This window comes from Cyprinus carpio, chromosome B25 (assembly GCF_018340385.1).
Source record: "Cyprinus carpio isolate SPL01 chromosome B25, ASM1834038v1, whole genome shotgun sequence".
In the NCBI taxonomy this organism is placed as follows: domain Eukaryota; kingdom Metazoa; phylum Chordata; class Actinopteri; order Cypriniformes; family Cyprinidae; genus Cyprinus; species Cyprinus carpio.
In genome coordinates, this window is record NC_056621.1 from 2417295 (window position 1) to 2435257 (window position 17963).

At 32.0% G+C, this 17963-nt stretch overlaps 1 protein-coding gene across 2 annotated transcripts in view; it reads right to left on the bottom strand.

Annotated features, from left to right (window-relative positions):
- Window positions 1–7376: 7376 nt before the first annotated feature.
- The window catches only part of LOC109096891 (GRAM domain-containing protein 2A), a 31917-nt gene continuing 21330 nt past the window's right edge, over window positions 7377–17963 (bottom strand). Inside the window, exons 3-11 of one of the 2 annotated variants that reach the window (XM_042752924.1) lie at window positions 15413–15470; window positions 15035–15107; window positions 14668–14771; window positions 12801–12899; window positions 11212–11346; window positions 10537–10711; window positions 9509–9602; window positions 8082–8189; window positions 7377–7838 (exon numbers count right to left, since the gene is read on the bottom strand). In XM_042752924.1, the coding sequence (XP_042608858.1) occupies window positions 7835–7838; window positions 8082–8189; window positions 9509–9602; window positions 10537–10711; window positions 11212–11346; window positions 12801–12899; window positions 14668–14771; window positions 15035–15107; window positions 15413–15470 (850 nt within the window). In that variant the 3' untranslated portion in view covers window positions 7377–7834. The remainder of the gene's footprint in view (window positions 7839–8081; window positions 8190–9508; window positions 9603–10536; window positions 10712–11211; window positions 11347–12800; window positions 12900–14667; window positions 14772–15034; window positions 15108–15412; window positions 15471–17963) is intronic. The other variant, XM_042752925.1, reaches the window with a different exon arrangement.

A 17963-nucleotide genomic window follows, 5' to 3' on the forward strand; every position in this document is an offset into this window, starting at 1 on the left:
TGCATTCACCTGTAAAACATTTGAGTCCCCTGATAAACTTTGCATGCACTTGCACTCTCACAAAACATTTGAGTTTTCTTGCAAAATGATTGTTCAAGCATGGCATTCCCACAAGAAACTTTGTGATCACTCGCAAAAAATATTGCATTCCCACATGAAACTTTGCATTTGCTTGTAAAACTTTGGTATTTATCAAAAACTTGCCATTCTGTCTCAAAACAATTGAATTGCCCAGGGAAACTTTGCGTTCGCTCGCAAAACATTTGCGTTTTCTCATAAAACTATTGTGTTCCCCCCCAAAAAACATGTTTTCTCATAGAACTATTGTGTTCCCCCAAAAAAACGTTTTCTCATAAAACTACTATGTGTTTCCCCAAAAAACATGTTTTTCTCATAAAACTATTGTGTTCCCCCCCAAAAAACGTGTTCTATTAAAACTATTGTTTTCTCATAGAAAACTATTGTGTTCCCCCCCAAAAAAACGTGTTCTCATAAAAACTATTGTGTTTCCCCAAAAAAATGTTTTCTCATAAAACTATTGTGTTCCCCCAAAAAAAACGTTTTCTCATCATAAAACTATTGTGTTTCCCCAAAAAAACATGTTTTCTCATAAAAACTATTGTGTTTCCCCAAAAAACATGTTTTCTCATAGAACTATTGTGTTCCCCCCAAAAAACGTGTTCTCATAAAACTATTGTGTTTCCCCAAAAAAATGTGTTTCCCCCAAAAAAAGTTTTCTCATAAAAACTATTGTGTTCCCCAAAAAAAAAACGTGTTCTCATAAAACTATTGTGTTTCCCCAAAAAACGTGTTCTCATAAAACTATTGTGTTCCCCCCAAAAAAACGTTTTCTCATAAAACTATTGTGTTTCCCCAAAAAACGTGTTCTCATAAAACTATTATGTTCACCCAAAAAACATGTTTTCTCATAAAACTATTGTTTCCCCAAAAAACATGTTTTCTCATAAAACTATTGTGTTCCCCCCAAAAAACGTTTTCTCATAAAACTATTGTGTTTCCCCAAAAAACACGTTTTCTCATAAAACTATTGTGTTCCCCCAAAAAACGTTTTCTCATAAAACTATTGTGTTTCCCCAAAAAACGTTTTCTCATAAAACTATTGTGTTTCCCCAAAAAACATGTTTTCTCATAAAACTATTGTGTTCCCCCCAAAAAAACGTTTTCTCATAAAACTATTGTGTTTCCCCAAAGAACATGTTTTCTCATAAAAACTATTGTTCCCCCAAAAAACGTTTTCTCATAAAACTATTGTGTTTCCCCCAAAAAAAAACAGTTGTCTCATAATAAAACTATTGTGTTTCCCCAAAAAACATGTTTTCTCAAAAACTATTGTGTTCCCCCCCAAAAAACATGTTTTCTCATAGAACTATTGTGTTCCCCCAAAAAAACGTTTTCTCATAAAACTATTGTGTTCCCCCCAAAAACGTTTTCTCATAAACTATTGTGTTTCCCCCAAAAAACGTGTTCTCATAAAACTATTGTGTTTCCCCAAAAAAAACATGTTTTCTCATAAAACTATTGTGTTCCCCTAAAAAAACACGTTTTCTCATAAAACTCTTGTGTTCCCCCCCAAAAAACTGATGTTTTGTCATAAAACTATTGTGTTCCCCCAAAAAACATGTTTTCTCATTAAACTATTGTGTTCCCCAAAAAACATGTTTTCTCATAAAACTATTGTGTTCCCCCAAAAAACATGTTTTCTCATTAAACTATTGTGTTCCCCCCAAAAAAAAACGTTTTCTCATAAAACTATTGTGTTTTCCCCAAAAAACGTGTTTTCTCATAAAACTATTGTGTTTCCCCAAAAAAACATGTTTTTCTCATAAAAACTATTGTGTTCCCCCAAAAAACGTTTCTCATAAAAACTATTGTGTTTCCCCAAAAAACATGTTTTCTCATAAAACTATTGTGTTCCCCCCAAAAAAACGTTTTCTCATAAAACTATTGTGTTCCCCCAAAAAACGTTTTCTCATAAAACTATTGTGTTCCCCCAAAAAAACATGTGTTTTCTCATAAAACTATTGTGTTTTCCCCAAAAAAACGTGTTCTCATAAAACTATTGTGTTTCCCACAAAAAAACGTTTCTCAAAAACTATTGTGTTCCCCAAAAAAACGTTTTCTCATAAAACTATTGTGTTCCCCCAAAAAACGTTTTCTCATAAAACTATTGTGTTCCCCCAAAAAACATGTTTTCTCATAAAACTATTGTGTTCCCCCAAAAAACGTTTTCTCATAAAACTATTGTGTTCCCCCAAAAAACATGTTTTCTCATAAAAATTGTGTTTCCCCAAAAAAACGTTTTCTCATAAAACTATTGTGTTCCCCCAAAAAACGTTTTCTCATAAAACTATTGTGTTCCCCCAAAAAACATGTTTTCTCATAAAACTATTGTGTTTCCCCAAAAAACGTGTTCTCATAAAACTATTGTGTTTCCCCAAAAAACATGTTTTCTCATAAAACTATTGTGTTCCCCCCAAAAAAACGTTTTCTCATAAAAACTATTGTGTTTCCCCAAAAAAACGTTTTCTCATAAAAACTATTGTGTTCCCAAAAAAAAAATGTTTTCTCATAAAACTATTGTGTTCCCCTCCAAAAAACATGTTTTCTCATAAAACTATTGTGTTCCCCTCCAAAAAAAAAAAACGTTTTCTCATAAAACTATTGTGTTCCCCCAAAAAACGTTTTCTCATAAAACTATTGTGTTCCCCCAAAAAACGTGTTCTCATAAAACTATTGTGTTTCCCCAAAAAACATGTTTTCTCATAAAACTATTGTGTTCCCCCAAAAAACATGTTTTCTCATTAAACTATTGTGTTCCCAAAAAAAAAATGTTTTCTCATAAAACTATTGTGTTCCCCAAAAAAACATGTTTTCTCATAAAACTATTGTTTCCCCAAAAAACATGTTTTCTCATAAAACTATTGTGTTCCCCCCCAAAAAACATGTTTTCTCATAAAAACCCAAAAAACATGTTTTCTCAAAAAACGTTTTCTCATAAAAACTATTGTTCCCCCAAAAAACGTTTTCTCATAAAACTATTGTGTTCCCCCCAAAAAAACGTTTTCTTATAAAACTATTGTTTCCCCAAAAAACATGTTTTCTCATAAAACTATTGTGTTCCCCCAAAAAACATGTTTTCTCATAAAACTATTGTTTCCCCAAAAAACATGTTTTCTCATAAAATTATTGTTTCCCCAAAAAACATGTTTTCTCATAAAACTATTGTGTTCCCCCAAAAAACATGTTTTCTCATAAAACTATTGTTTTGTTTAAAAACATGTTTTCTCATAAAACTCTTGTGTTCCCCCAAAAAAAACATGTTTCTCATAAAAACTATTGTTTCCCCAAAAAAACATGTTTTCTCATAAAAACTCTTGTGTTCCCCCAAAAAACACGTTTTCTCATAATCTCAAAACTCTTGTGTTCCCCCAAAAAACATGTTTTCTCATAAAACTCTTGTGTTCCCCCCAAAAAACATGTTTTCTCATAGAACTATTGTGTTCCCCCAAAAAACATGTTTTCTCATAAAACTATTGTGTTCCCCCCAAAAAACATGTTTTCTCATAAAACTATTGTGTTCCCCCCCAAAAAACATGTTTTCTAATAAAAAACTTGGTTCTCTCGCAAAAGTTTTGCATGCCCCTAAAAAAAATTTGCATTCTCCTGCAGTTTTTTTTTCTATTAATTAATTTTTTTTAAAACCATCATTAAAATAAACTTATTTATTTTAAAATATTGATGATTTTCCCCCTAAACATGTTGTTGCATCCAAATGTTTGTCCATTCAAATACTCTCTAGAATGAGTATGTCTCATTTCAAAGTATTAAAAGTACCATGTGCAACCTATATATTGTGTGTTTGGCTGGTTAAGATGGTTTAATGAAGTCAGTGGCTTGTTTTAAAACATCTTGAGTGAGAACTGCTGTGTTCTCTGAGACCACAAATTCACTGCTGTGTTATTTTTTGCCCCGATGTCCTTTGAGTCACTCGGCTTGGACCACAAAACACCCATAAAAGTCGGTTTTACTGGAGCGCTCTTGGCTGCTGTGTTTAACAGATCCCCTGTATGTGAATAACAGACACAAATGAAGCCCTTTTCAGACTCTTATGTCACTGTTTTAAACACATCCAGAATACAGAGCAGATTTTAATCTGACAGGCCTCTATGTTAACATCAATCTGTCTTCATTTACTCACCCTCATGCGGATCCAAACCCGTATGACTTTCTTCTGTAGAACACAAAGGCAGAATTATTGAGTAATTTCAGTGCAGAGGAGTAACTCCCATCTGAATGAGCATGTAAGGTCAAATCTCGCTCACCGTGACCCTCAGATGCAACATTCCAGGAATTGCTCACCTCAGATGTCACTTTTAGGCCTCGAGGAACCAGGTGTGTCATCGGTGTAACCGCGGTTCAAGAAGGTGCACAAACAAGATTCCCACTTAATATTGTAAACCATCACAGTAGCTATACTTTAGACCTGATAATTGGTTTAGTATGAGTGCTGGGATGATATTCTATATCGGAGGGTTCTAGAATTTATTTAAATTGTAGGTTTATATTTTCATTCTAAGGTAAAACTCTCAAACCAACCCATGAATGACCTTTGACATTAAACAAAACGGACGATACCTGCAATTTCTCCAGCACGAAGCCTGACATTTTCAGAGTTTATAGAGGAATATGTTTGATATAACAGTGCACACAAATCAAGTTTGAGAAAGAACTGACCACCCAAATGTGAAACTTATCATTTGCGAGTAATGTGTTCTTAGGTATCATCAAATATTACTTCAAGTATGTTTTACATCCATGAAATTAGAAGTTTTTGCATAGGCCTATTCTCAAAACTATAATTCCATAGCATTACAAATGTATTTATTTTTCTTGCTTAATAAATATTAAAATTATTATTTTATCATTGTTAAATTGAACTTATATTACGTATCTGCTTTATGTAACGTTCCCTGTCACGCAACTGAAAATAAAGCAGACAAAAAGAAAACTCGAGCCGTGAATTCTTGAAACTTGACGTTTTGTCGCCCCCAAGCGGTCACAGACAGATACCCCTCAGTAGAAGAGAGAGGAGTCAAAATATAATATTAAAAAAGGAATACAATTACAAAATTAAAAACATCCATCCAACACAGACTGAAACTTTTTGAACAACAAAAGCTGTTTTTAAACTTTTTTTATGGAGTAAGAAATGTACAATTAAGTCACTGTTATTTAAATAGCCTAGGGCTTTTTAAAATGCAGATTGTGTTAAAAGCCCTGCTCACAACAAGAACCATAATGGCAATTTTAAATAGCAAATTCTTAAGCTATATGAATGTGTAATTTGATGGTAATGAAATTACTGACCTATAAATAGCTTTGGCATGAACATCACGTTGACTTCCTTCAACAAAAATACACTAAAACAAAGAAAAGCTTAGTTCATAGTAATCATAATTTCTGTGGAAAACCTGAGAGGAAACGATTATTGTGAAAACTGCAGAGAATTTCAGTTGAATATGACTTATCTCTCACCAAAATTCACTGCTGGTTAACGGTAACAGTCAAATAGCCTTGGAGTAATTGTTTTAGGCTAATAGCCTATAGTCTTTATAAAATCTTTACCTAACTTGCTCATACATAACAGTAATTTAAGTTAATGTTAATGCAATAATCAAATAAAGTGAGTTGTGATGTCTATATAAACCTCATCAGATGCTGCTAACGAGGTTAGCATTGTTGTGAGACTAAAATACATAAATAGATGCAGTGTGTAAGTGTTATGATTCAAAACTTTAACTTAACTATAACTAATTAACCCAAATATCTGTATTTTTCTTAGACACACAGAGAGAGACAGAATCCGATGAAAGTTTTTATTAGTTTGACTTTCTACCTCTCATCTTTCATGTCAGAAAGTTACAAAACATCTACAATTTCTACATCATGAGCATGACAATAACTTTTGACATTCAATCTGTACAAAACATCACGACATACCGAATCTCTCATTTACAGCAAGCCTAAACGATCACAGTATTAAATATGGATTTCCTACACCACGTTCTGCATGCCAGTAATGCAAGAGTAGATTTCAAGTACGTGACGACCTACAGACGCCTCCTATAATGTACTTCAATACATCACAAATAAAGAAGATTAATGATTACAGGCAAACGTTAGGTGACAGGCTTTCTTCACGTCCAAACTGTAACACATGTGCTTCAGCGCTCAATCGACGACAAGCAAACACTCTCAGACTGACATGACTCTGACCTTCACTGCAGTTACTCGTGATCCATTAGGACTTTGAAATGCTGTGAGTGAAATGTGTGTGAAGATCAAACAATCGCTGCCTTTCTTACTTTTTTCTTTTTACAAGAAATCCCAGAACATCTCATCTGTTCTACACTGCAAAAATCATTTCATAATCAGTATTTTGTCTTGTTTTCCAGTATAAAACAAGATCAAATTACACGCTAAGTAAAGCTGTGTGAGATATTAAAAGAAGTTTTCAGAGAATTTCTCCATTTCTAAAAATGAATTCCTGTTATGGTATCAGTGTGTGGCATCAGTAATGTTTTATAAAAAAGTTTCTTATGCTCATTAAGCCTGCATTTATTTGATCAAAAATACAGGAAAAAAACTCTAATATTGTGAAATATTATTGCAATTTAAAATAGCTGTTTTCTATTTTAATATACTTAAAAATATAATATATTACTGTGATCAAAGTTGAATTTTTCAGGATTCTTTGATGAATGTAAAGTAATGCTGTCAAATAATTAATCGCGATTAATCACATCCAAAATAAAAGTTTTTGTTTACATAATATATGTGTGTGTATTGTGCATATTTATTATGTGTATATAAAAGCACACACATACAGTACTATATATTTTGAAAATATTTACATGTATATATATATATATTATTATTTTTTTCTTAAATATATACATGCATGTATTTGTATTTATATATACATAATAAATATACACCGTACACACACATATATTATTATGTAAACAAAAACTTTTATTTTGGATGCGATTAATCGTGATTAATCGTTTAACAGAACTAATAAAAAGTTCAAAAGAACAGCATTTATTTAAAATGGAAATCTTGTTATTACTGTTGTTATTTGGTAATTCAGTAAAATAATGAATTACTAAATATAATTTATACACATTTGGAAATTAAATATAAATATTATATAACATAATTAATTATTATATAAAGAATTTATACTTATTTAGAAATTAAATATCATAATTAAAATATATACTTTTAGATATTTCAACAAATCACCAAATAAGTATAAATGTATAAATATAATGTAAATATTTTAAACGATATTATGCTAAAATATTAACAAAATAGTTTACAAGTAAACAAGACAAAAATACTCATTAAAATGATTTTTTCTCAGTGAACTAAACACTGGTAAACATGCACATTTCAGGTCATTTATTAGAAAAAAAACAACAGACAAACATAGAAAGAGTTAAAAAAGTGAAACTATGCGGCCGTCTCGAGTCTCTTGACGTTTGGGTTCAACGACAGCAAAACGTTGCTCGTAACAGTCGCCAGCGTAATCCTGATCGGTCCTGAGTCCTGGAGATTTCTAGATGCGGAGCTGTTAGGTGAAGCCTGGCTAATATTCCTGGTGCCGGGAATCTTGCGGTCGCTCGTCGGTTAGCTAGCTACTTCTTGACTAGTGCTGTACCTGTAACTGAGCTGGTTTAGTCGTCTGCAGACGCTGCTCTCCTGGTGGCGAAGCTGGTTTCAGTGTTGGCACGGGGTTAAACCAGGGTTACCTGCAGAAAGAGCAGGTTACAATCATCTTAGGGACGAAACACACTCGAGAAAGTGTGTTTATTTGAAAAAAGGCATTTTTATTTGACCCTCTAACTCTAGCACTCTCTATTCTACATTTACATTTATGCATTCAGCAGATGAATTAGGCATGCATTTAATTTAGTAGATATTATAAATCAATTTTCTTTTTGTATTTAAAGGGGTCAACAGATTGATGTATGAGTGTGTGTGTGTGTGTGTACCTCTCTCTCATGCTCATGGCTGGTTGTGTGTTGAGGAAAGACAGCTGTTGCTCCAGACTGCAGACGCGAAACGCCAGATAACACGATGAAATGATGAGCAAAATGATGCTGAAACACAAACACACACACGGTTAACATGCATCTTAATGACTTCCCGTTAAAATAATTAGAGTAAAGAAGTCAAACTGCTCTGGCTGAGAAAGTTAACAAATCTTGCTATTCTTATTATATATATAATTATACATTATAATTATGCTAAATTCAATCATTTGACATTTTTATCATATTTATTGTAATATTATTTATGAAAATCTAAAATTAATATATTTGACATTTTAGATGTATTTTTATTTTTAGCAATGAAATTAGTATTAGTATGAATATTAGTAATAATTATACATTATTATGTTTAAAATTATAAATAAATGTGACATTTTTGATGTCTTTATTATGTTCCTGTTAATAACTTATTAAAAAAATGAGACTAAGGAAAGTCAAACTGCTCTGTTTGAGACAGTAAACAAATATTCTCTTTCACAATGCCATTATTTATTATTATAAAAATCATTAACAATTACACATCATTTATAATTATTACAAATTCTTTTTTGACATTTGTTGCTTTTATTATGTTCTTGTGTTAATTATTAATTTATTAATATACATTATTGTTTATAATAATTAATAAAAAAAATCCACAATTCTTGACTCTTTAATCATGTTCTTATTAAAGACTTTCCTTTTAAAATAAAAGACAAAAAATGTTTTGTTTGAGAAAGTTACCAAATCTGCAGGTTCCCATTGCTATAATTAATTATTATAAATACAATTATGCATTATTATTAATATAGATTCATTAATTACTTAAGAATGATTATTTATTAGATTATTATTATTAATTAGGTTATACAGATTAATTTATTCGACATTTTTATTATGTTCTTATTAACGACATTCCAAATAAAAATGAAGACATTATTTATATATTACTATATATTATTATTATAAATATGTTTATAACCATTATAGTTATAATTGTGCATTATTATTTTTAATAATAATAATAATAATAATAATAATAATAATAATAATAATAATAATAAATTATTGTATTATTAATTATGGCTCACACTCACACAGCACTTCATTAAGAGGTTGTGACTAGCAGGTCATATTATGAGGTAATTATGTATAAATTTAGTTTACAAGAAATAATTTCTCTCTGGCACACTTCCTCTAATGTTTAACTTCCCTACAGGTGCAGGATGATTTAGAGTGATTGCATTGAACAACCAGCAGAGGGCGACATCACACTCACACAAATGCATGACTTCTCAAGAGTTACTTGATCATTTTTCTGCATGAATAATTGTGTAAAACTAAGCGTTTGAACAGCAGCAGAAGGAAAGGAGCGTCTCTGGACTCACAGCAGAATGAAGAACTTGAGCAGATGATACTCCATGTGACCCAGTTCAGACACGGGTTCAGTCAGCAGGATCTTCTCGGCCTCCAGCCGTCTCTCTGAGGATCACAAACATTACTGAGCTTTGTTTTGTTGTTTCAAAAGCTTCACGCAGAGCCAAGAATCCCCTGTTTATTTCAAACTCGCCGTTGTGTGACACAAATGCACCGAACAAACACAACAAACGTCTGGCTGCAGTGAAACAGACCGTTTTTAACTCTTAACAGGCGTCTCATAGTCAAACACCAGAAACTGTCTCGTCACAGCCTGCAGACCGTAACGCCAGACACTAATATTTGGACAAAGACGTGAAGAACAGGAGCAATAGTTCATTAAAGAGCTCGCCGTTTAAAGCGTTTCCTTGGTTACCGCTGTAAACAAAGCACTTATGAACACTGCAGGAGGCGGCGCTTAAAGCGTTTCCTTGGTTACCGCTGTAAACAAAACACTTATGGGCACTGCAGCAGGCGGCGCTTAAAGCGTTTCCTTGGTTACCGCTGTAAACAAAGCACTTATGAACACTGCAGCAGGCGGCGCTTAAAGCGTTTCCTTGGTTACCGCTGTAAACAAAGCACTTATGGACACTGCAGCAGGTGGCGCTTAAAGCGTTTCCTTGGTTACCGCTGTAAACAAAGCACTTATGGACACTGCAGCAGGCGGCGCTTAAAGCGTTTCCTTGGTTACCGCTGTAAACAAAGCAGTGCTGCACTTATGAACTTTAATGTGCATTATACAGAGGCAAGATGAAAATAAAAATACCATCTAAACTTTTCTAAAGACAGTAAACTCCTCTCAGACACACATTCATATAAACTCTTACCCCTAAATGAATCGCGAGTGTTTAGCATCTCAACCGATTTGAATCGTCACATTTTTTAATCGATTTTCAACCGGCTCGCAGTTAATCATTACACCCCTAATATTAAATATTAAATATAGACAAACATACATCTAGAAATATTTAGCAGTGTATTTGAGTGCTGTGTGTCCTACCCTCCAGCGGCGTCTCTGCGGTGTACGCTGCGTCTCCGGCGCTCAGGCTGCTCGTGGAGTTTCCCAGCAGGTCCGGCAGCGATGAAGAGACGGACGGAGACGGAGGTTTCCTGCGCCACTTCAACACCGGCGTGAAATCAGTGGCCACCGGAAACTCATCCTGCACACCATTCATCTCACATGAGACCGTGGACCACAAAACCAGTCATAAGTGACAATTTTTTGAAATTGAGTTTTATACATCATCTGAAATCTGAATAAATAATCTCTCCATTGATGTCTGGTTTGTTAGGATAGCACAATATTTGTCTGAGATACAACTATTTGAAAATCTGAGGGTGGAAAAAAATCTAAATATTGAGAAAATCATCTTTAAAGTTGTTCAAATGAAGTTCTTAGCAATGCATATTACTAATCAAAAATTAAGTTTTGATATATTTACTGTAGGAAGTTTACAAAATATCTTCATGGAACATGATCTTAACTTAATATCCTAATGATGTTTGGCATAAAAGAGAAACCCATATAATGTATTGTTGGCTATTGGTACAAATATACCTGTGCTACTCATGACTGCTTCTGTGCTGCAGGGACACTTATGAGATGATAGTTTATCAGTTAATAACACCAAAGCACAGCTGTGTTTGTGCATGTAATGCTGTGTGTTTGTGGTACCATCGACAGAGAGCCAGGCTCCTCCAGGAACTGCTTCAGACTCAGACTCTTCTTCCCGTTCACCTGCAGGTGTGTGCAGATCCTCCTCAGCACGTCGTACACACTGTCCCGCGACAGCAGAGACACAAACACATACTGCCAACAACAAACACACACTAATTAAAGAGAAATACTCCTATTTACATTTAAACAAGTGTTAAATTCAACTGATGTTTCTCCTAGACACACACAAATAAGTCACAAGTGGTCAGATATTAAAATGAAATGTGGAGACATCGTTTGATGAGTATTAATACATATTGTTAATATGACATAACTTGATGATTATTAATATATACTGTACAATACAATTATATTTGTAGTTTTCTCTTTTCTGGTGAACAATGAGCTGGAAAATGTAGAAATGAACACAAGAGTCCCCGGACCAGTCATTAAAATAAAGACAGATCGTAGCATTTTTCATATACAGTATTTCGAAACGTAGGCTTATTTTAAAATAGACTAATATGTAGGCGTATATGGTGCACATTTTTTCATTGTGTGTATAAACTATATTTTCACTTGTAGGCTACGTTAAAGAAGTTTAAAAAAAAAATAGCCTAATAAAAATAAAACTGTAATACTAAACACTAGATGTCTGCATTTTCTTATATATATATATATATGTATGGACTGTAATATCTAGATGGTGAAACACGATTTTAATAGTTTCAAATAGTTTTTACTATAGTTTTCATTAGTTCAAATTTTAAAGTCATAGTTAAATAAAAGTACTTCGATATTGCTTTTTTTACTTTTTTTTTTTTTTTTTTTTTTACATATGTAACTAAAAGGAATCCAAAAGTAATCAGATTACATTAGTTTCATATTGTGGTACTTGGATTACTTTACTGAATACTTTTTTGATAAAGTAATCTGTAACTGTAACAGAATACATTTTAAAAGTAACTCTCCCAACCCTGATGGTAAATTAAAAATAGTAACAATATTAAATTTCTATTGTATAATTAAATCAACTAATCGAATATTTTAAAATCTTGACCCATCCCTTATATATATATATATGCTGTCAAACGATTAATTGTGAATTATCGCATCCAAAATTAAAATATTTGTTTACATAATATGTGTATGTTCTGAGTATATTTATTTATTATGTATATATAAATACACACACAGTATATATTTTTAAAAAAAATGACGTATTTAAATGTCTATATTTATATTCATATAATTTATATTATAAATAAATATATTTAATATATAAAAATATTTTTTCTTAACTATATATATATATATATATATATATACATATATAAATTACCATGCAGCAAAGAATAATTGTTTTACATAAAAATATTAAATATGTATGTATGTAATGTAAATATATATAAAAAAAGGCATATAATAGAATCATATAATAGTGATTTAATGATGTTTAAGTTCATGTTGGGATCTTTGATTGCAGACTTGAGCAAATCTGAGCAAAGTTCAGATCTGAAGAGAAACTGTGAGGATATTAAAGAGGTCTCATAAGTGATCTGGGCGTTTAGTCACAGCGATCGAGTGTCTGGTGTTGGGTTGAGCACCTTCTGGCTGGAGTCGGTGGTGATGGCCAGTCCGTTTGGCACCAGGCCGGCCGTTTTGTGTTTCTTCACCAGTCGCACAGACACCACCGGGATGGCAACCTAAACCAGAAAACCACATCAACAGACCAGACATCGCACAAAAACACCCGAACCAAGCCGTTATTAGGAGAATCACGGATCCAGGATCTTTGTGCTTCTCATTCTATCAGACAAAACAAACAGAAAATGAAAAAAACCTCATCCAGACGAAGCCAAAAGAGAAAGTGGACTGAACGTTAGGTCTAGCGCAGCAGAAATGTCAACAGAGCGCTGGGTTGAAGTGAGGTCAGCAGCTCAATACTCCCCACGGGATCAAACAACGGTTTTTTTATTTATTTATTTTAAAAACATTAGTGATCTTTCCCATACTGTGGTCCTTGGCCTTTTCAACTCTATCCAGCAAAAACTGATATTCAGTTGCCAGTTAGTTGCAATAAAACATATTTTTATTCACTTTGGGAACACTTTAGTATAGGGACCAATTCTCATTAATAACTAGTTGCTTATTAGTGTGCCTGTTATTAACATATTGGCTGTTTATTAATACTTCCTAAGCACATCCCAAACCAAAGCCACTGATTATTTTAATGTTATGATGAATAATAATAACCTGCTTCCCACATTCTGACCGATCGATTTCCATGACTTTCCATGACGCACTTCTGATTACTGGATGAGAGTTTCATTATAAAGAGTCATGAACAGCAATTTCACAACATTCACAACTAAAGTTTTGATTAATTTCTATCACTTTTCCAGACCTGGAAATCAGCACTTTAAAATCCCCAGAAATCAAAAAACAACAGCAATGATGACCGACATTTATCTCTTCTGTGTGTTTACATGCTACAATTAGCCATTAAAACACTATAACATTCAACAGAAAATATCAATAAATGCTTCATTTTATCTCCTTACAATAAATTCTATGATTTAAGTGCATAAATAAATAATAGTAATAATTCATACAAGTATCTATAATATTAATATTATCCAGTGCACAGTGTTATTTTAGTATTATTTATACATTATTATAGTATTTACTCATATTTTGAATTAGCTTTTATTTTTTTATTTTCACTTTTCATTTTAGTTTACGCTTTGGTAATTTTACGTGCTTTTGTCATTTTTATTAATTTCATTTTTTTTTAGCTTTAATTTAAACATCAGTCTTGTTTTAGAACTATTTTAACACTATTATATAAATTATTACTATTTTGTATTCGTTTTTTATTTCTATATTTCTATATTTCATTTTATTTTAATTTTTAGTAATTTTATGTGCAATTGTAATTTTTTTAGTTTAATTTTTTAGCTTTAATTTGCAGATCAGTGTTATTTTTGTATTATTTTTACATTATTATAAAATTTAAGCTTTTCTTTTTATATTTTCAGTTTTGATTTAAGTTTTAGTCATTGTATGTGCTTTCGTCATTTTTATTAGTTTTATTGTTTAGATTTAATTTGCAGATCAGTGTTATTTTAGTATCATTATTAAATAGCATTTATTGATATTTTGAATATTTATTTTTTTTTTTTTATTTTACATTTGAATAATTCTTGTAATTGAATGTGCTTTTGTCATTTTATAACTTCTAATTTCTTTCTTAGTTTAGTTTTTATTTCAGTTAGTTTCCAGAGCAACATTTCTCATTTCTGTTTACATTTTTCACAAATTTATTTTTTACATTTTTCAACTGATAATAATATAATTGTGTAATAGTTTTACCCAACAGTAACAACACTGATGCAAATCTGCTCACTAATTTATCTTGAATCCTTATAATTCAACATCTTTAATTCACACGTTACAGAGAGTGCTACAAACCTTGATATCTTTCCCGAAAAGGTTTGCGTAGAAACACAGCCAGTTTCGAGAAATGTAAAGCCGTCCTTGCAGCAGAATGTCCCGCAGCAGAGCACAGGAATAAACTACAGAGAAACAGAAGAGACACTTTGATATTAACACAACAGTTTGTGCGAAATACAACACACAAAACCTGCTGCCACATCCAAAAGAAAACAGTAGAGCAGTGCTTCATTCGTCTCTCACGTTACACACAATAATGCTGCATCATTTGTGTCATAATATGAATGCATTTGAGTGTTTATTTCAAGCAGAGACGGCTCGTTTCTTGTCTCCACTGAGAATCACTGATTTAAAGTGTAAATGGTGAATGGATCGGATGCGTCACCCTTCATGAGGATCTCCTCCTTCGGGACGGCCGAGAAGAGTTTGTGGTACTGGGAGTTATATTTGCTGACGGTCTGTGAAGAAAAACACTCTTTCATCCACAAAATAACGGCATCTTTATGTTCAAATCTGACCCGAACTAAACAGAACTGGTCATGAAACAGCCCTAACTAGGTTAAACTAACCATAGCAGTTCACTGGAAGCAGCGCAACACTAAAATGGTTCATTTTCTCGTATGACAGAGCGGCCAATCATTTGGTAAACGACGGAAACTTGCATCATGGATGATTGTTATCTGAAACCCATGCACTTTCCAGTTCAACAGACACTCATGTAAACTGAAAGATGCACTGGTCGAAGCAAGTGAAATATACTTACTGAACCCCTGTAGCACTTCTTTACATCCTCATATGACAGATCGTCAATCAGCTGAAGCCTGAAAACACACACATAAGACAACAGCTTACACACATCTTCAAAACGTTTTCCTCTTTTTTTTTTCAAAACCTTACACACAAATGCAAGAATCTGAAAAGCTGAAGAAACTGTAATACTAGTGGCAGTGTATATGTATACATATAAATACTTATATATTTCAAATTTTAATTACTTAAAACGTTTCTAAAACAGTTTAAATTTAATTATTTTATATTTAAAAAAATATAAATATCTAAAAGAAAAAATGTGTGTGTGTGTGTTTGTGTGTATATATATATATATATATATATATATATATATATATATATATATACACATAATTAATGTATTTATTTTATTAAACAAGACCCAGAGAAGCAATAATAATAATAATAATAATATAGATATAAATTTAATTACAAAATTAATTTTATAATCATTTTAAAAAATAAATTTCATTAATTTCACGTTAATATTTTTTAAAATATTTATATTATATTTTATATAAAAAAAATTATGATTATTTATTTATTGTATAGTTATGCTATATTTAATATATAGACAAATATCTATTTTATATATAGACAGAGAATCAATATAGATATAATAACAGTAAGTAATAATAATAATACACACATACAGAAATTACAAATTTAAATGATTGATTTAAAGTATCTTTATTATATTTTTTTGTTTCTTATATTATATATTTTTCTATTATATTTTGTATTCCATTAATATATACATAAACACCTATATGTATCATTACTATTTTTTAGATGTTAGTCTCTTTAGATGAAAAATCTCTTTTCTCAAGATAAACCTAAACAAGCCTCAAAGAAGCAAAAACTTGCATACAAAACAACCACATTGAGACTGAAGAGAAATATTCAGAACAAACACACATTTCTTTTCTATAAGATGTGTGTGTTGAACATGTTGATGCAAATCCGCTCTTTAGCAAGATTTCTGCTATGCAAAAGAGCTTCAGTTCAGTGCAAACAAACACATGGTCAAACACAGGTGCAAAAATATGATGAATGTTCCTGTGCATGTGGTCCAAATGAGACCCAAATGTCATGCAAACTGTGTGAACAAATGATCATACAAACAGATATGAAGCCCAAAAGCATCAGTCCAGCTCCAGCTCCAGCCGCAGGCAAATGTGTGCAAATGACTGCAAACGCACATTTTCATATTTATTTATCAGGTCAAAACCTGATATATATATATATATATATATATATATATATATATATATATATATATATATATATATATATATATATATATATATATATATTAGGGGTTGCACGACTACCGGTTTATGCTAGTCGATTTCTTATTTAAAAAATACTCGCGTTACTCGACTTCTCGTGGTTCATGCTACTGTCAATGAATAGACATTAAATAGTTCTTATCAATAAACCCTTATTAATTCATAGCTTAATGCAACAATTGCATATGTAAATTGTCAAAATTCTGACATTACATATTTCAATTTTCATGTAACAGCCAGTATTTGTATCTGTATTTGTATCTGTAACAATCACAAAATTATTTGTATCTGCATTCGGATAAAACCGGGTGGAACGTCGTACAGTTACTTGATAAGACCGTTATGAATATCTTTTTTTTTCATAGTTATCACTGAACAAGTATGCCGCGTTAAACTAAAATAATTATTAATTTCGTATATTTATCATGCAAGCAGAGAGATGTCATGACAAATGTTTAGTGATCATTTGAACTCGACTGAATTGATTCAATTCGCACATTTTCATTACGCAGAACTCTTTAAGCAACTCTTTTGTTGAACTTCACTTAACAAATGTGTGTGTGCCTGCCACACAAACCAGCAAACGATAAAGAAGCAAACATAGAAAATGTATCTGCATCTAAGTTGATTATTAGTCTACTCTTGAGAGAGAACTGGTTTGGTGTTTGAGAGACTGACGCACAACGCAGCTGTTTTATTGGTGAGCGCGCTGTTATTATTACATTCATTCGTTTCATATCATAGCCTAAGGTTTAAATCATTGCCTTTTAAATATATACAAATAATATAACGTGTATGATGCATTATTATAGGTGATATTACTCTCGCCAAGCTCTGATTTCTGAGAGATGCACGGAGAGGCAACACTAATGCGGTGTTTGATTTGCGCTCTTTTCATTCATAAATTTACATTCATTCACTGCACACTCATTATTGCGTGAGGTCTGTGTATAATATTGCACTGATCCTCTGGATCAACTGTTATCTAGCAAACAGCAGAGTGTGCCAGCTTCAGCCGAATATTCAGGCAGAATTATTCCTTATCCGTTATTCGTTTTTGAAGCCATTATCCGTGCCTTTCCGAATAAGGTATTCGGCTTCAGGCACACCCCTAATTATTACATTACATAACCTATTTTAATTTTACATGCAATATAGATAAAGTCATAGAAAGTAACAGCTACACGCAATATTGTAATCCTAAAATTCACGGCGTACTTGCAAACTCTGTGC